Below are 21,056 nucleotides of genomic sequence, written 5' to 3'. Positions count from 1 at the left end.
CATCCCAATACCCCCACCCCCTGCTAGCCCTCCCCTAGCTCCCCTCCCCTCAACAGGCCCCAGTGTGTGATGTTCCCCTCCCTGTGTCTGTGTCTTCTTATTGTTCAACACCCACTTATGAGTGAGAACATGCGGTGTTTGATCTTCTGTTCTTGTGTCAGTTTGCTGAGAATGATGGTTTCCAGCTTCATCCATGTCACTGGAAAGGACATGAATGCATCCTTTTTTATGGCTGCATAGTATTCCATGGTGTATTTAAAAACTCACCTCCCACATAATTTGAGTAATTTGAGAGATGTGTTGAACGTACATGGCTTTCTTCACTGATGCATTTCTAGTATGTGATAGGTCTTGTGCAAGAGGAGCCCTCGCTCTCCTGTTCCTTCTCGGCACCACCTGGATCTTTGGGATTCTCCATGTTGTGCACCCGTCAGTGGTTACAGCTTACCTCTTCACAATCAGCAATGCTTTCCAGGGGATGTTCATTTTCTTATTCCTGTGTGTTTTATCTAGAAAGGTAAACAATTTCTTGTTTTGGTCAATCCTAATATATTCATGTAGCATCAGTTGCCAAACTGATAGAAAATTCTTATTCTTATAGATCTATGACTTCTACCTCTATTGTCTAAATCACCTGTTCATAGGAAAATACGCTTTTAAAAATACATTGGCATTAGGGATATAAATATAGCTTAAATGAACATATTCTGATAATTAGAAAACCATACATAATACGTTAGAAAACCACATATGGGCTGGGCGCGGTGGCTCAAGCCTGTAATCCCAGCACTTTGGGAGGCCGAGGCAGGTGGATCACGAGGTCTAGAGATCGAGACCATCCTGATAAACATGGTGAAACCCCGTCTCTACCAAAACTACAAAAAAAAGTTAGCTGGGCATGGTGGCACGTGCCTGTAATCCCAGCTACTCAGGAGGCTGAGGCAGGAGAATTGCCTGAACCCAGGAAGCGGAGGTTGCGGTGAGCCGAGATCGCACCATTGCACTCCAGCCTGGGTAACAAGAGCAAAACTCCGTCTCAAAATAAAAAGAAAACCACATATGACAGTTTATCATGATTTGAAAAAAATGTGATTGTTTTGATTAACATTTCTTCCTTTGCTTTTCTTAATTTTTAGATTCAAGAAGAGTATTGCAGATTGTTCAAAAATGTCCCCTGTTGTTTTGGATGTTTAAAGTAAACACAGAGAATGATGGATAATTACAGCTTCACAAAAATAAAAAGTCCAAGCAGTGAGTTGACCAATGTGTAAAAATGACTCAATCAAATTATGCAATCATTAACTACTAGACAAAAAGTATTTTAAATCAGTTTTTCTGTTTACACTATAGGAACTGTAGATAATGAGGTAAAATTATGTATCATATAGATATAGCATGCTTTTCTACATGAAATAGTTCTGTCAAAAATAGTATTGCAGATATTTGGAAAGTAATTGGTTTCTCAGGAGTGATATCACTGCGCCCAAGGAAAGAGTTTCTTTCTAACACAAGAAATATATGAATGTCCTGAAGGAAACCACTGGCTTGATATTTTTGTGACTCTTGTTGCCTTTGAAACTAGTCCCCTACCACCTTGGTAATGAGCTCTGTTACAGAAAGTGGAACATAAGAGAATGAAGGGGCAGAATATCAAACAGTGAAAAGGGAATGGTTGTTATCATAATGAGATGTATTTTGAATAAACTTGTTTTTCCATAGACTACCTGAGAAATTGTTGAGATAAAATAAAGAATTGAAGAAATACATCTTACCATTTTGTGAATTGTTCTGAACTTAAATGTCTACTAAAACAACTTAGACTTCTGTTTGCTATATCCATTTCCTTTTTTAATGTTTCAAAAAAAAAGGTTACCTCCAGAAATTGAAGGAAAAGCAAAAAATATGAGTTTCTAAGGCTAGACTGAGATATATGTTATTTCTATACTTATTTCACAGATTGTGACTTTGGATGTTAGATCAGTAAAATATAAGTTTGTCAAAATATAGTATTGTTTATGCCTATCAATGTAAACAGAGTGTAATAAAGCTGAAGTATTCTATTACCTTTCAGTGAAGTAAAAATTATACTCTCTCAGTATATTTCAATCCTTTATTATTTTTAATTTTAGAAATACTGTTCACATTGTAATATTCCCTTTTAATTTAGTATTTTAAAAGGGGTATTATAAATATGAAAGTACTGATAAAGTGAATTGCTATTTTTCTGTTCAAAAAAGTACACATTTGAAATTGTCATTTATAACAAAGAAATCACAGAGAACTGTAGAGGTTTCACAGTGGATCTATTTTCTGACAGTTTCTACTATCTATTAAAGCATATCTGCTTAAAATATATAGCTTCTATCTACCTTTAAATCTTCGCATTGAAATGTAGAAGCAGTGGCTTTGATTTCAAAAATACATAATTTTCCCTCTCCTACCTGTGAAAGTGTGCCAGTACACTAAATTTGTGATTTTAATTTCTCCAGCTGTTGAAGTCTGCCAAATCTTGCTCTAACAAATAAAATGTTGTCTAAATCAGGCAATTGTGCTACAGCTTTGCTGAATTCCTGTTCCCAAGAAAGATGAGCTACCTACCAAAGGGTCTTTTACATTTTTAGAGAATCCATGATAATAACTTCTCATTATCTTCTAATTTCTTACATGGTAAGTCTGTGACCTATTATTATCAGTGCCATTGTAGGATAGTGTTACAGAAATGTGATATTGAAAATACTCATCTGTTCAATAGATATATACAAAAATTTATGTGGTAGACAAAATAATACCCCCTCCCAAAAAAATGTCCTTGCCATAATCAGAACCTCTTAATATGGTAGATTATGTGGTGTGGAGAATTAAAGTTGCAGATGAAATTAAGGCTATTAATCAGCTGACCTTGAGATGAGGAGATGATCCTAGATTTTCCGTGTGGGCCCAGTGTAATCACAGCATCCTTATAAGTGAAGGAGAGATTCAGAAGGAGGGCGAGTGCCACAGGGATGCAGTGTGGTGCAGACTCCACCAGCCGTTGCTAGTATTGAAATGGAACTCCATAAACCAAGGAATGAGGACAGCCTCTAGAAGCAGCAAAGGGCAAGGAAATGTTTTCTTCCCTAGCACCTCCAGAAGGAGGTCAGCCCTGCTCATACCTTTATTTTAGCTCAGAGAGACCCATTTCAGACTTCTAAACTCCAGACCTGTAAGAGAGTAAATGTGTAGTGTCTTAAGCCAAGTTTGTGAATAATTTGTTACAGCAGCCGTTGGGAACTAATACAATGGACATATTTATGTAATAAGATCTTTGGAGATTAACTACTGTTCAAATCATTAGGGCAAGTGTTAACCCAACCATCTTCTTTTTATACACCTTTCTGTAGAGATCATTGAACAAAGCTTATATTTGTTAGCATGACAGTTAAGAGTTTCTCATATCTACTTACCTCCTCAGTTTTCATTTTTGCCCGACAGGTTTTTTCAATTATACCAAACTGTTTACCTTAACCCAAATTTACTGTGGTTTATCAAATTCCCCTGTTCTGGAATTTCCTCCTTGTGCTAATCATTACTCCGACAAATATCGCTTGTCCCTAATGCATCTTTCTTGAGGAAGCCTTCTCTGACTCTCACGGGAATTAACCACTTCTACCTTTGTCTCACCACTCTATCTAGTACTTATCTATTTAACATTTATAACCCTGGATTGCAATTACTTAGCCAGCTCAGTACATTCTTTGGATGGTATTTTGTTGTTCCTTAAAGACAGGTACCCTTTTTATTTTGTGTTTCCTGAATCAATGTTACTTATCTTCTGTTGCTTCCTGACCACATGATTGATGTCATAACAAGGATGGACCCTCTGAACAATCTGGCCTTTGGTCTTTTGCTTTACCAATTCCATTCTGAAAGCCTGCTTAAGCCTTTCATTCTTGTTTCACACACATCACGCAATCAGGTGGAAAGGGATGGCCCGGCAACTTCAAATTAGTAATGTACAGAAGGCAGAGGAATTAGACCACCAATATAGCCTTGAGCATTCAGTTTTTTCAGAAAAGAAATTTTTAGGGGATTTGTAAGGAGCTTACCAAAATATAAAGTCATGCTTCATTATCCATTTGGTTGTGATTCCTTCGGTTATTCCTTATTCCACTTCCTCATTTGACAGTGAGTTAGGTAAATATTAAGATTCAAGACTCAACCACCTTAACCTATAAAACATATTGCAAGTTCATCAGTAAATACTAGATTATGAACTCTTCTTTTCTTCATAAACAAACAAAGGTAGAGTTATACAATATCAGAAGACTAAATCAAGTAACTGAATACTTTAAGCTTGGTTTAAAACAATGAGATGGACAGACACCACAGACATCTAAGGTAAATCCTCTTTGTGAAAACTTGCTATTAACTACAGATGTAATAATCCCATAATAAAAAAAAAAGTTGGTTGACTGATTACACTGTAGTTAGAAAAAATTTATTTACATGCAATATAACAATTAGAAATAATATGAGGGTCTATAAACAAATAATCTGCAATCTTCATACTAGGTATAATCAACAAGCCTTTCCTAATTTGATGATGGCATCATTTCTTCAGTCCTTTTCAATATAATGCCAGCCTCATAAAATTAAAAGTTGACTGCGCATTCATTAATTTTCTGTATATTCTATCTAACTTACTCTTCACATCTTCACCGCCCTACAAAATAAGGCTCATTCATATGTGTCATATTATTGTCTGATTTCTCCAACTTGAAATTTTTGAAGAAAACATGAATTATGAATTTGGTATGAATCCAGAAACAGTACTCCATTGTTCAAGTGTTCCCGCTACCTGGAATGTCTTCTCACATGCAAATTTCACCCACCATTCAAGAATTCACACTATGAAGCTTTCTGATCAATTTGGTCCTTATTAATTTCCACAGTCACTACCACTATAGCACTTACAGGTTGTACATGATAACCTAGCACTTAATAAGAATCATTGTAAAGTCATCATTCAGTGCTCAAGCATCAAACTCCTGGGTTTTAGATTATAGATAGGAGTTAAATAACTTAGTAAAGACATTTAAAGAAAATATTTCTTTCTCGAACATTGGCACAGTGTTGAATAGTTAAATTGAGCTATCTCATTTAATTCTGACACTAACATACACAATTCCACCCTCATCTTTTCAGTGTGAAAAGTGCCTAATCCCACACAGATAGGAAATTGCAGTTAGTTTTCAAACTCAAAGCTACAACTCCTGCTGCTCCCCCATGGAGCGCTCACAAACTTCCTCTGACTCAGATAGGGATTGAAGATGGCTGGATTCATACCCAAGCTTTCTGCCTCTGTAGGTTATATTCCACAGCTATACATTTGTATAGCATAAGGCTAATAATATTCCGGTTTACAATTATGTTCTCTCGAGGCTAGAGGAAGCATGACTTACTCTTTTAATGTGGGACTTCAGTGTCTTTTCTACATGCATCTGTGATTTGAAATACGTGCATAGCATAAGCCTTAAGGTAAAGTGTTATTATTCTTTTTCTCTCTGTGCTTCATTGCCCTTTCCCTGTACATTTATTCCCAACCCCCATTCCTAGTCACGCCCTCAACCAGGCAATCCGTGTTAACCAACTGGCCTATATTCTTCCATCTTGTTCTTCCTGTTCCTAACATCATATTGAGAACATAAATATGATATCACATTATAAAAATGTCTACGTTGCCTGCTTTTCTCACTTGGTAAATGAACAAGTACAGCCCATTCATTCATTTAGTGGCTGAAGGATGTTTCATATTGAGGATGTACCATAATTGCACAGATGATATACAATCTGAGCTAACCGAATAATATGTTGAAAGAGCTCAGTGCCTTTCAGAAATAATGTTCTCTATGCCATACAGCTTGGTTTTGCTGTGGAAAATACCAAGTGCTAATGTTATTTTTTTTCTTAAGATGAATGTGGACTCAACGTCGATGAGCCAAAACATCATTACCCTTTCATTGATGCAAAGGTTGTTTGTTGTTTCTAGTATGTATTCAGTGAAAATCATACTATGGATTTGAGATCCACAAAGCTCCTTGAGCAACTTTATTTAAGCGAAAAGGATCTGAATTATTTACCCTACATTGGTGGCTTGAGCAAGCATTAAGATTGATAAGCAATCTGAAAGTACAGAACATTTTACCTGGTATTTCTTTCAGACATTGCACATCACAGGTTTGGATGATAGTTATGATTAATATAAAATAAGATGGTTAGTTTAACTGCAAAGGGTCCCTTCTGGTGCCAATGTACTATGTTTCTAATTCCAACCCCCCATTTGGAAGCAATGTAAATAATAAGGTATATAAAGCATATTACAATTTTATGCACTCAAAAATAAGGGAAAAAATAATAGGTTTCTTTTAAAATTGTCCTTAAGAAATGTGGTTTTATTTCCTATCAGTCTGCAATTTTTGCCATAGATCAACATCTAAGAGCAGGTAGCTCAACCTGAAAATGATTATTTTCTTTCTTTTCCTTAATGTATCAGAAAGTGATTCTAAAAGAACTTCAGTATGCAGGGGGGTTAATTATCTTGGCAGTCAGTTAAGCTTTGGAAATTTTAGGTGATAAGAACAGAGCCCTAAAAAAGACTCCCTGCTACTGCTGCCTGCTGTGAAGAAACAGCCATGTTGCTACCACTACAAATACCGCTCAAATTACCCTAAAATTCCCCTGCTTTTCTGTGCATCCTGGCTCCTGGAGAGCGGCACTGTGCCGGTGAGGTCATTTACTCTGTCACATCAGCCCACACGGCAATCATGACAACTACATCTTTCACTCAATCTAATGCAGGAGGCTTTTCTGTAAGACCTTAGATGACCCCAATGAGGAAAGTAATTATTCAAAACAATAGTACTTCTTGTTCCTCAAATGCTGCCAACTTCTCTGCAGAGCCATCTAAAGGCTCCCCAATTTTATCTTCCCACTCAGATCAATTTCTCAGATTCTCCTAAAGTAGCGTGTAAATAAACAATCACCTCTCACGTTTTAGAACTTTACTGTCAGAGGGGCAGTACAGTGGTGTGGATGCAGCTCAGATTCTGCAGTCAGACCGCCTTGGCTAGAATCTCCTTCCTAATAGAGTTAGTTGTATAACCCTGGGCAGGTTACAAACCAAACCTCAATTTATCTTCAAGGAAACGGAGATAACAATGACATAATGTTGTCTTCAGAGTTAAATCACTTAATAAATGGAAGATAATTAATGCAATGATTAGCACATGGCAAGTGGCATCTAAGTATTAGTTATTATGAGCTAATACTTAGATGAACAACCACTGATCATGTGCCTTCCAGGTACCAGTGACTGTTCTCAGTATGTGATGGAGTTAATCAGCAAAAATCATGTAATAGAGAAAAAGTAAACACAAATATCTTGTTCAAAGGGAAGATCTCTACATTATTGATTTATTAGCAAGTTATTTCTGAAACAAGTGAGGAAACAGTAAAAACAAAAATGAGTAACAATTAAGTCAAATGGTGGATTTACTTCCTTTATTTTCTGTCACCTCCCAGTCTACTTTCCCCCACCTTCCATTTCAGCCCACCCAAAAACTCCAACTGCAAGTTTCATTGCTCTCTGTTTTGGAGAGAGAAGTTTAATAAATGTTTAACACTGTAGATGTGTTCTCGGGAGTGGGTTTGCAGCCAAGGTCTCTAGACACACAGAAACTCTGCCCCTGCAGGGGTAGTTCAGTAATTTTAATTGAAGCTAATGTCCTTCAGTTAAAATTAAAGTGGTTTTTCTGTATAAATTTTTCATCAATGTGTTTTTATTTAAATATAAATAGTATTGGAATTTACATGAATTTAAATTTATTTCTCTTCTTTAAACATAGTGCATATAAGCAAAGACATTTTGGTTTTCTCAGCTTTCCACGTACTTCCATAAATAAGGGAGAAATTGACACTGGCATTATTTGGGTACTTTTTTCAGTGTATACACAAATGCACAATTTTATGCACTCAAAAAATAAGAGAAAAATAATGTTTCTTTTAAAATTGTAAGAAATGTGGTTTCAGTATACATATATACTGAAAGAATATATATATATATGCACACACATATATATGTGCATATATATACATATACATATATATACACATATATATTCTTAGTTTAGGGCACTTTGCAGTTATTTCATTTGCTCTTGCCTAATTTAAGACTATAGAAAGTATGCTCCTTTAAAACACAATCCTGATACTGTTAAAGGAAAAAGCAAATGAGCTATTTTAATACTTTAGAAAAACTAATAAAGGAATCGTCAACAGAAAAGAAGAAATATTCTTTAATAAATACCAGTTACTTTGTAAAATGCATTTGGTTTTACCTATTATTTATGCTGTTTAAATATTCAGTATTGTTTCCTGAACAAGAGATTTCTTTGTTGTTACATAAAGGTAATTTCTAGCTTTCATATTTAGTAAACCGGATATTGCAAATTTTTGAGATAAAAATTAACTAGGAATTTTATTAGTTGCTAATTTGAGAATTCAGACTTTTTGTTATATCTGCCACCCTCATCGTTTTGTTGAAGACTGCCTCAGAGATTAGAAACATAGTTCTTTATTCTTCTATGAACTAAAGTTAAGACATATTTAGTATTGTGTTATTTTTTCCAAGCAGATTTGCACTCATAGATGGAATAAGCTGAATAAGTCCATATAGCCAAACTTTTTTCTCTACTTGCTCCAATAACACTAACAAATGGGAAGTTCTCACTTACTCCCCAAAACTTCATTTCCTTGAATGTAGAAGTATAACATTACTTCTTAGTATCCTTCTGGTTTTTTTTGTTGTTGTTGTTGAGACTCAGAAAAGGTAAATGGATTAATATATATATATATATACATATATATATATATATTCATATTTTTTGACTTGGACATTATATGAATTTCATACAGAAAGAATTATGTAAATATGGTCATCTTACAAAATTAATTTAAGGTGGTTTACAAAGATGGATAAAATATAAGCTAGATAATATGAATATGAAACACATAAGAGAGTCGAGTCAAAGGAAAAACAAGGGTACTGTCATCAAACGGAAGTAAAATCTTTAGCAAAATGTGTGCTTTATTCAGTGAAGTTCTGTCCTATTACCTGCTGCTGTGTAACAAAGCCACTCCCAAATCAAGTGCCTTAAAGCAGTGATTTGTTGTTTCTCCCATTTCTGTTGGCTGATTGGCCTCAGCAAGGCTGTTATCACCCAGAGTTTCTCATGCGGCTATGGTCAGATATTCACTAGCACTACAGTGATCTGACATGGCTGTCCACTATAATCTCAACAGGAGCTGCCAATCAAACACCTATTTATGGTCTTTCCATGTTGTTTGGGTTTCACACAGCATAGATTCTGGGATCCTTAAGGGAGCATCTTGAAAGCTAGCATTACAAGACGTTCTAGTAGAGACTGAAAATCTTATTACCCAACCTCTGAAGTCATATCACTTACTTCTGTGAAAGCAATCAGTCACAAAGCCCACCCAGACTTCGGGAGAAGGAGAAATAGATCCAGCTGTTAACAGAGTGCTAACTAGGTCACACTGCAGCAGAGCATGTGGGAATGGGAAACATTATTGAGGTCCTTTTTAGTTATCGCCTAGGTAACTGTTTTATGCTATAATAGCTTTATACAGAGGTGTATTTTTAAAATTGGTATCATATTATATTCTCCATATTATATTCTAGTATTTTGAACACAAGTATACTGATTGCAGTAATAGGGCCCTATTTAAAAAACAAAATTAATAAAGACGTTCTATGGGTAGAATTCTTTTTAGAAATCCTACATAATTTATTCATACTCACTTCCAACTACACCACAGACTTGAGTCAGCCAATTATTTTAATATATAAAAGTTTTGAGAATTATTGGCATATAAAAAACACAAAACCAAAATATTAAATTAGTCTAACATAGTTTTGCTGCAACTTTTAAAGCTCAGAACATTTTTTTCCCTTAGTATGTGAATTAAGATATGAGAGACCTCACAGAACATAGATCAGGAAGTATTAATATGATACAATACAGAATTCTCACATCCTTTCACCATCATCCATCCATAATTATTCCCTCTCTGATATGGTTTAGATGTGTTTCCCTTCCAAATCTCATGTTGCAATGTAATCTCCAATGTTAGAGGTGGGTTCTGGTGGGAGGTAATTAGGTCACAGGGGTGGATTCCTCATGAATGGCTTAGTGGCATCCTCTTGATAATAAGTGAGCTCAGATAGTTCATGTGAGATCTGGTTGTCTAAAAGAATATGAAACCCTCACCACACCCCACCACCCCCACCCCCCGGCCCCTAGCCCTTGCTCCTCCTCTCACTATGTGATGCTCCTGTTTCTCCTTCACTTTCCACATGATCAGTAGCTTCCCAAAGCCCTCACCAACAGTCGATGCCAGCACCATGCTTCTTGTATAGCCTGCGGAACCATGAACCAAAATAAACCATTTTTCTTTATAAATTATGTATTTCTTTACAGCAACACATAAATAGATTAACACAGAAAGTTAATACTGAGGAGTGGGGTGTTTCTACAAAGATATCTGAAAATGTGGAAGCAGCTTTGGAACTGGGTAACGAGCAGAGGGTGGAAGAATTTGGAGGTTTCAAAAGAATACAAGGAAGATGAAGGAAAGTTTAGAACTTCTTAGAGACTTTTCTATTTCAAAATGTTAATAGAAATATTGACAGTAAAGACCAGGCTGACAAGGTCTCAGAAGGAAGTGAGAACTTTATTGGAAGCTATAATAAAGGTCACCTGTATTATGCTGTAGCAAAGAACTTGGCTTCATTGTGTCCATGTTCTAGGATTCTGTAGAAGTTTGGACTTAAGAGTGATAATTTAAGGAATCTGGTGGAAGAAATTTCTAAGCAGCAAAGCATTCAAGATGTGGCCTGGCTACTTACAGAGGGCTATGATCAGATACTGAAGCAAAGAAATGACTTACAGTTGGAACTTAAAAAAGTAGCAGAGGGTAAATGCTTGAAGGATTTGCAGCTTGGCTATGTGGCAGAGAAAGAAACAGCATTTTCAGGACAGCAGTACAAGCAGGCTATGCAATAACCACTAGCTGGAGACATTAGTGTGTTGAAAGGGAGCCAAGCACTAATATCCAAGACAATGGAAAAGGGTTCGAAGGCATTTCAGAGATCTTGAAGACATCCCCTCCTATCACAGACCCAGAGGCCTAAAAGGAAAGAATGATTTCGGGAGCCAGGTCTGGGGCCCTGTTGTCCTGATCATCCTGTTTCCTGCACCTTGGCTGCTTTAGCTCCAGCCACAGCTCAAAGGGCTTCAGAGACAGCTCAGGCCACTGTTCCAGAGGGCACAGGCCCTAAGCCTTCACAGCTTTCCCATGGCATGAAATTCACAGGTACACAGGATGCAAGCATGAAGGAGGCTTGTCAGCTTTCATGTAGATTTCAGTTAATGTATGAGAAAGTCTGGGTGCCCAGGTAGAAGCCTGCCACAGGGGTACACCCCTCACAGAGAGCCTCTACCAGAGCGGTACAGGGAAAAATGTAGCATTGGAGCCCTCACACAGAGTCCCCACCAAGACACTGCCAGAAATGGCAAAAATGGCAGTGCTGGAGCTGCAGGAAATGGGTTGCAACCCTCAGACCCAAGAGAGGCAGAAACACCAGTAGGTTGCACTCTCAGCCTTAGAAAGTCTCAGGCACCATACTCCAACCTATGATGGCAGCCATGGGGGCTACACCCTGCAAAATCACAGGGGCAGAGCTGGGCTTTGGGGACTTACCCCTTGCATCAGTGGGCCCTGGATGCAGGACATGGAGTGAAAGGATGGTGGAGATTTAAGATTTAATGATCACTCTGCCTGGCTGCATGTTTGTTTGAGGCCTATTGACCTTTATTTGGCCTATTTCTCCCTTTTGGAATGTGAATGTCTAGTCAATGCCTATACCACCATTATATCTTGGCAGTAAATAACATGGTTTTAATTTTACAGGCTCATATGTGGAAGGAGCCTCATGGAGCACACAGGCACGTGTGTGCTCAGATCAAAATTACGACTTTGGACTTCTGAATGATGCTGGAATGAGTTAAGATTTGGGGAAACTAGTGAGAAGGGATGATTGTTCTCACCGTGTAAGAAGAGTATGAGATTTGAGGAGTGAGCCTGAAATGGAGTTGTATGGTTTGGATGTCTATAACCTCCAAAACTGGGGTTGAAATGTAATTCCCAATGTTGGAGGAGGGTCTTGTGGGAGGTGATTGGATCATGGAGGTAGATCCTTCATGGATGGCTTAGCATCCCCTTGGTGGTAAGTGAGTTCTTGCTCAGTTAACTCATGTGATACCTAGTTTTGAAACTGGGACCTCCCCCAACCTCCATCTCTTGCTCCTGCTTTCATTATGTGATGTGTCTGCTTCTCCTTCATCTTCTATCATAACTGAAAGCTTCCTAGGCCATACAGCCTGCCAAAACATAAGCCAAAATAAACCACTTTTCCTTATAAGTTATCCAGTCTCAGGTATTCTTTTATAGCAATACAAGAACCAAGTATGGACTAATATACTCCAAATGTTGGGTTGTGGAGTAATAGTGAGTAGTACTTGACTTGAGAATAAACTGCAAACCAAGTATCATTTGGATGTGAAATAATATACCTTTGCATTCAATTAATCAATGTATATAGCTGATACCCCTTTGTAACGACAGCAAAATATGACTTAGTAGCTTTTTGAGGAATCCTTAATGAAAGAACATAGCAACTAATTGTGTGATTGAGAGCTCAGAGTTCTGTTCCATATATGTAGCACAGTGGGAGAAATTCAGTTAAAATCTTGCCCTGCTCAATATACAGACAAACATCAAGCTTGGTGAACTTTTACAAATAAACTGATCTTAATATTATATTCAAGGTTGTAAATCTAGGCAGTGTTAAAACCTACAAATGTCTTTCTTTCATTCACTTAATAACTTTAAAAATAGTTTCAAGCATAGAACATAAATATTTAGTTCTCCAAAAAGCTATATCATTCTAAGCTTTAACATATGTTCTTGTTATAAAATGGCAAACAAATTATTTTTGTGTTATTTTAAATTATATTTACTATTCTAACTCTAATCATTGTGCAATCTAGGTAATAGTATAATGTTTTCTAAACTCAAGTGAATTAACTAATGTTCAGTAAAGTAAATGAATATATACGCAAATACTATTAAAGTTATGTACTTGTATACAATTCTGGTACTGCTGTAGGCAGCCGATGTTATTTAAAGAATAATATTTCAATATAATGGTCTGATTAGAAATAAGACAATTATTTAGTATCAGAAAAATAATAGGAAGAAAGGTTTATAAATATAAGACATCTTATTTTTAAATTTGAGGTATTTCATGAAACTGAAAGTAGATCTGTCACATAAACTATGTCATACTTTCTCTTTCCGTGACAACTAAGTCAAAGGCTATGAACCAAAACAGGTTATACACTAAGGCTAGATTTCATGTAGCTAAGATTTAGTTGCAGAATGTTTTAACACAAAATGACTGACTCAAAATCTGCATGCAACCCCGGACATTAAAGAACTCTCGTGTCCCTACTTCACTGTGACAGTATACAATGAAAAAAGGGAAATGATGTTTAAGAGAAAATAGATTTATGAATTAGGAAATAAGAGAACCTTTAAATAAAGGCAGTTTGCAGGGTTGCCTCCCCTGAAGCTACACAAAATTGAAAAGGCATCTACTGAATCTTAAAGCAGCACTCAATGATGTCTGTTAGTCTACTCTTTTAATAGATGATTTGTATGCAACACTTCCAAGTGAGAAGAGAGTATTACAGACAACTGAAACAGACATAATCATCCTGCCAACCCAGCAGGGGCAGCTTCAGAATACGGGAAGAATGAAAAAACCTGTTTTTCTCTGAAATCACCTGAGTAATACAGCCTATGAGTATTGTACACATCATCATGTAGCCTCAGCCATAGCTTATGCCTCTCATTTTTAAAGGGAAAATAAACACCATCAAAAAATTACCCTGCCTCCTTTAAATTAACAAGGCTAACCATCTCTGTTAAACGCTAAATCTTAAAGTAAATGGTGCTTGCCTTTTGGCAGCACTACAGGCACTAAAAGGCTTGCCAGGAAGACAGAATTATTTTGGTTTCAGTCTAACTTGTTTTCAAATGGTGACATTCAAAAAGCATTGAAAGCTAATGAAAATCAAAGAGGAGGCTGCAGTCATTTAAAAACATACACACACAAAAATATCATTTTATAAGCAATGAATAATCGCTAACTTTATAGACTTGCCGTTGTTATTAGAAGAACACATCTGTGAGGTAGGACCATGTGTGAGGATGTTCATCTTCCTAAAATATGAGAGATAAACAACATCCTACAATGATACACATCTAAAAATAGAGAAAGTCTTCAACAACTAAGATGCCTAATTATAAAAATTGACCAATTTTAATAGTTTTTTATTGAAAATTTTGTGTTACAAAATATTTAAATATATTATAATTTATTTTCTAATAGAAAAAGAGAAAGTATAGTTTTTTTAAATCTGAAGGTGTATAATTTTTTGGTTTTTGAGACACAGTCTTGCTCTGTCACCCAGGCTAGAGTTCAGTAGCAGCCATCTCTGCTCACTGCAACCTCTACCTCTCAGGTTCAAGTGATTCTTGTCATCTCCTCAGTAGCTAGGATTACAGGTGCACACCACCATGCCAGGATAATTTTTGTATTTTTTTAGTAGAGATTCAGTTTCACTATTTTGGCCAGGCTGGTCTCAAACTCCTGGCCTCAAGCGATCTGCCTGCCTTGGCTTCCCAAAGTGCTGGAATTACAGCCATGAGCCCCTGTGCCCTGTCAAAGTGTGTATTTTCAAACACCAGTATATCATTATCACTCATATTTAAATTCAATTTTATCATATTTAAAATTCACACAATTTTTCTCTTATATTATGTGTTGTCTAGTAAAGAATTAACCTTGCCTAAAGAAAAGTCACAACTTTGCTCTCAACTGCTGGGATCTATACATCCCTGGAATGTCTTATCTGGCAAGAGAGAACTTGTTGACAGGGGTTTGGGCCACGGGACAATGTAACAATGTAATTTATGATGGAAGACCTGAATCATGCTAAATTAGTTCTGTCATTAAACAGAACTAGAGACTTAGAGTATTAGCCTGACCTCTGGGAGGCGCTGAATACTAAAGTATACAATCAAGGCCCAATCAAAACTGTGAACACCAAAGGCTCAGTTGAGCTGCTTTGGTTGGCAATATTGTCACACTTCGTGGTTGAGAAGTAACGCTGCTTATGACTCCACAGGAAGAGGACAACCAGGAGTCTCAAGGTGGGGAACCTTCTGGGCTCTGCCCTGTGTATCACTTCCCTTGACTGATTTTAATTTGTGTACTTTTGTTATAGTAAAAGGAATTATAGGTACAGTGTGTTCCTGAGTTCTAGTTGTTCTAGCCGATTATCAAACCTGTGACTGGTAGTGGGGGTCTTAGAATTTGTATCTATATATGTCAGGGATCTCAAGAAAAATAGATTTTTATATGTATGATATGACATACATTTTATATATAATTATAGTCTATATAGACTATAAGCATATCATATATTTATATGTACACATAATCATGTATATATGATTCTGTGTGTGTGTGCATGTATATATATATATATATATATATATATAGAGAGAGAGAGAGAGAGAGAGAGAGAGAGAGAAAAGGCATCTACCAAATCTTAAAGCAGCACTCAATGATATCTGTTAGTCTACTCATATGTATGTATATTTATACATATATGTGTAGATATATACACATATGTGTGTGTATATATATATATATATATATATATATACACATATGACATTTACTCAAAGCCAGTGCTCATGCAGTGGTGGCATCAGCAGGCTAGGAACTCAGACAGGGGTTAATGCCAGTCTTGAGTCCAAAATTTGTAGGACAGGTCAGCCAACCGGAAACTCAGCATAGGCAGTCTTAAAGCAAAATATTTTTCTTCTCTGAGAAACCAGTGTTTACTCTTGAGGCCTTCAGCATATTGGATGAGTCCCATCTACATCATTGAGGGTAATCTCATTTTCTTTTATTAATTTGATTGTAGATGTTAGTCAAATTTACTAAATATCCTCAAATCCACATCGATATTAGTGTTTGATTAAGTATCTGGGTATTATAGCCTAGCCAACTTGAAACATAAAACAGTCATGGCAGCCAACTGGTCTGAAGTGAGGGTGGTCCAAAGGACACCTGAAACTTGTGGCTGGTGACTTAAATGAGAGAAGTTTTGTGAGAACTGTGTCTTCTCACTCTGTAGTTGGCTAAACTCCTCAAATAGACCCACACAATTATATTCAACTGATTTGATAAAGGCACAAAGGCAATTCAATGGAGGAAACACTGTATTTTCAATAAATGGTAATGGAATAACTGGATGTTTACATAAAAAGGTGAACCTAGAAAAGAACTTATACCTTACACAAAAATTAACTGAAAATAGATCTGTCTGGGCATGGTGGCTCATGCCTGGAATCCCAGCACTTTGAGAGGCCGAGGTGGGTGGATCACTTGAGGTCATGAGTTCAAGACCAGCCTGGCCAACATAGTGAAACCCCATATCAGATAGAAATACAAAAAAAGTAAGCTGGGCATGGTAGTGGGTGCCTGTAATCCCAGCTATGTGGGAGGCTGATGCAGGAGAATCACTTGAACCTGGGAGGCAGAGGTTGCAGTGAGCTAAGATTGTACCATTGCACTCCAGCCTGGGTAAGAAGAGTAAAAGTCTGTCTCAAAAAAAAGAAAGAAAAGAAAAAAAGAAATACAAAAATATTAGCTGGACATGGTGTTCATCATTTCCAATAAATGTATACCTCAAGTTAGTGAAATTGACAGTGAAAGAAGCTGTGCCTGTGCCAGGGAAGCGGGGATATGGGAACTCTGTAATTTCCTCTCAATTCTACTGTGAACCTAAAAATTATCTAAAAATTAAACATACTTTTTAAATAAGTAAATAAAGTAGCATTGGAATATAGCTCTGTATATCATCAGTATTCCTGAGTTCATACTGATATAAATGATTGACTAAATAATTAAAAAATAGAAGAGAGTAAACAAATCTTCCATGCACAAGAATTACAAATAATGTATGTAAATATTACCATTCAAAGAGGTAACTCCTTCACTGTAGACAGTTGCTGTAACTTCCAAGTTCCTCCTGTGAAAAGGAAGAGGAGAGAGTAACTTCACAGTGGAGAAACCTGCAAACACTACCTCAGTCAGGTGGTCTAGGTCGTCAGCAGTGATAGGTCATCTTGGTAGTCTATAATCTTGATATGAGAAGACTGTCACTTTATGATATTCCTGTGAAAAACCCATAATCCTAAACTAATAATGAAAAAAATCAGACATAACCCAATTGAGGTACATTTCATATAACCCTCGACTATTACTAGTCAAAACTGTTAAAGTCACCAAAAACAAGAAGAATTGAGAAATTGTCACAGCCAAACAAAGCCTAAGGAGACATAGTGATGAAATGGAATGTGGTTTACTGGATAGAATCCTGGAAAAGAAAGAAGACACTAGCTAAAATATAAGGAAATCTGAACAAATTATGGACTTGAGGTAATACTAATGTATCGATATTCATCCATTGATGATGAAAAATGTGCCATACTAATGCTGGAAAATGAATAAATATTTGTAAGTTGAAAAGATTTTTTTATTCATAAGCTGTATTCACTATGTAATGTTTATTTACTTTCAAATACACGGCATTAGTTGGTAATGATAAAGTTCTGCTTCATCATTCAAATAACACATGAAAACAGGAGGCACCCCCAATTCTGGATCTCGAATGTAACTGACCACATTAACAACCACCTAACAGTATATGTAATTGCCATAGCTGACTAACCCCTTTAAGGTTTTGGCCCTGACAGTGAGAACCAAATTAGAACGTTTAAATAGAATAATGATGGCTTATGGCTGTGGAGCATGGAATCAAAAAACCTGGAAAAGTCATTGTCTAGTGTCAAAGAGTGAGGAACCAAACTGATAGAATGAACAATCCTAAGAAGACAAGCAAGGTGGTGGAACCACTCTTATGGCAATAGGACTTCAAAAGGGGAAAATGAAACTATAGTTAGCAGCTGCATTTGGGGTTTGGGATACAAATTAGAAGCTTGACATGTGGTGTTTACAGTGTCACCTGCCCTCTTGTTGAGAAGGTACTGTCAGTAATGCCAGGTAGGCCAATGAACCAATTAGAACAATAGCTATTCTATGTATGTAGCTCTTGGAGTCTAAGTTTAGACACGAACAGAAATTCTCTTAGTCAAAGTATTACATACAACAATTTTGAGACTTGCAAGAATGAAGATGTAGCTCTGAATAGCTAAGTAATCACTTCTAAAAATGTTCCATTAAACCCTTAGGGTGGAAGCCTCAGGTCAAGAGGACCACAGATAAAGCAAACTGATCATACTACTGTCTCTGACTCTCCTGCTGAACCCAATGTTATCTTTCTGATTTCATTCCTTTAATCTATATAAATCTGTTTCTCTGATTGATCTTCACAGACTCCTCATTTCTCACCTTTGGACTAAGCACAGTCTCGATCTATAATTTGCTGTCTCCACTTTTATTTCTAGCTCCTTTATCTATAAAATGAATCTATTCTGATTCGACATCCATCTATTCTGTTCCAACATCAAGTCATGTTCCCAGTACTCCATCTGAGCTGAACCACCCTACTCCTGATAGCCCCAATAAGATCCAGACACCAGCCCAGGTTATACACAACCCAGGGCTTTACCCTAATACTCTTATGATACAATTGAAAATCTCCAAACTATTTTTTTGAGTCCTCCAAAACTATGTAGTTTTATATTAACAATCTTTTATCTGTATAAAAGATCTTTGTACAATGTACTGATTTATACATTTTACAGTATGCAAAACATGTATTCATCAGATTCTTCCATAAACTCAATAAAATAGTCAATTCATAGTTTCCCAAAGTTAAAACTAAGTTCCAGGAATATTAGCTGCTCTAGATCCCATAGCTAGTAACTTGGATTTTAGAGTCCCAAGACAAGAGTCTACCTTGTCAAGGACAGCACATTCCCTTAGTCTGATTTGAAAGCCATGATGATGAACAGACAGGTGCAGAAAACTCTAACATCACACACATGCCATGAGAAAGTATCTTTGTTTCCATTCCCGCTTTACAAAACTACATCTCTGACCACTAACACTTCAAATTCTCTCAAAATAAGCTTATTTTCCCAATTTTTCCTCACCATCAACTATAGTCATCCTCTGAAATTATTATGGAAATTTAGCATCTAAAAGAAACAGGAGGTTATAATTAATCCCTAATGACAACTGGCCACAAAATTTTTGTTTTTCTTCCACCTTTTCTAAATGTACCCAACACTTGTCATGTTTTCTGCCAGATGTTCTAGTCACTGCATTATAGGATTGTTACTTTTGCTGTTTCTCTGGCCTTCTCATTCTTAGTCATTTTAAATATGGTTAAAATGATGATCTTTCTTACCATATTTGATATATAACTTTCAAAAGGAATGAAACTTGGCACCCTCCTATCAGTCCTTATCTAAATTGAAACTTATTAGCAGAGAATCAAGGGCCCAATAAAGTGCCCTTTTTTGAAATTTATCTCTACTCTCTTTCATATATTTCAATAATGTCAGTTTCTTATTGTTCTAAATAGGTGCTGATTACTAAACTCTATTCCTGCGTTTTATTTTTATGTTACTCTCCATGAATTAATATTCTTCACTGACTTTAAGACTTCATGATTCATTCTTTTAAAAGAAATTGTTTGATTTCCTCCACTGTTACCCATTAAATATCTCCCTGATAATATTGTTTTCAATATAGGTTTCTCATCTGGAGTAATTATGTTTCAAATGTCAAGAGGAAAACACATTTTCTGTCCCGTGCAAAACTCATGCTGAGCAATAAGGGCGTGGAGCATGTCCCAGATATCCATTGCTGCATAACAAGCCAATCCAAACTTAGTAGTATAAAACAACCACTATTTTAGTATGCACATCAATTTTCAGGGCCAGAAATTCTTTTCTCCTTTATGTATGGAGTCTCAGCTGGCAGTGATACACATGGCCAAATGCAGAATGGCTGGGGCTGCGGAATGCACTTTTAAAATAACTAATTCACTTACATGGCTGGCGCCTGAGCTAGGATGACTCGAAGGCTATGCTTAGCTAGGACTGTCAAACAGAATATCTACTTGTGGGGCAAGTAACGTGGCTGTGGCTTCTCACAGTGTGGTTTCTGGGTTTCTAGAAGGACCATTCTGAGCACAAGCATTGCAAGATACCATGGCAGAAACTGAAAGACGACTTCTAACCCAGCTTCAGAAGTTCTGCAGCACCACCTCTGCCCTATTCTTTTGGGGATTGGGGAAGCCGCCTGGGAGGAGTTACCTCTTGATGGGAAAATTCTTGATGGGGAAATGGTAAGATCATATTGAAAAAAAAATACATGGAATAGAAGATTTATTACAGTAATCATCGCAAAATGCAATCTTACAAAGTGCCACAGGGCAAAAATAAATCCTGTTAGTATGACATTCCATGTCAGGCTGTGTGCTGCTTACCTCATTGTTCCCAATCTAGGAAGCATAATATTCATTATTAGATCATACTTGTAGACATATATGGAATATCCAGCTTCATTTTTTAAGAATTATCCCTTTCGTATGTCATCTTGCAGTGTTGTTACATGTAGTGTTCACCATATCCTGGCCATGGGGCTGAAAAGGTCAGCCAGGGAAAGGACACAACAAAGACGGGACTTATACTAGAAACTACACGTCTTCTAGGGCCAATCAGAGCCTTTTCTAAAGGAAGAGGTGGAGAGAAAGTCTATTTCCTTTGATGTTACTAAGCCAAGAACATAGAGAACTGTATGCCAGCTTGTACCCTTTTTA

General features: G+C 36.7%; 1 protein-coding gene across 1 annotated transcript in view; it reads left to right on the top strand.

Annotated features, from left to right (window-relative positions):
• ADGRL4 (adhesion G protein-coupled receptor L4) overlaps positions 1–1,771 on the top strand; it is a 118,402-nt gene extending 116,631 nt beyond the window's left edge. The window contains exons 15-16 of the mRNA XM_010347185.3: positions 349–517; positions 1,137–1,771. Coding sequence (XP_010345487.3) covers positions 349–517; positions 1,137–1,199 — 232 coding nt within the window. The 3' untranslated portion in view covers positions 1,200–1,771. The remainder of the gene's footprint in view (positions 1–348; positions 518–1,136) is intronic.
• Positions 1,772–21,056: the final 19,285 nt, after the last annotated feature.

The sequence above is a fragment of the Saimiri boliviensis genome, chromosome 11 (assembly GCF_048565385.1).
Source record: "Saimiri boliviensis isolate mSaiBol1 chromosome 11, mSaiBol1.pri, whole genome shotgun sequence".
Taxonomy (NCBI): Eukaryota; Metazoa; Chordata; class Mammalia; order Primates; family Cebidae; genus Saimiri; species Saimiri boliviensis.
The sequence above is the reverse complement of the archived record's forward strand: the minus strand, read 5'-3'. Positions and strand labels throughout refer to the sequence as shown.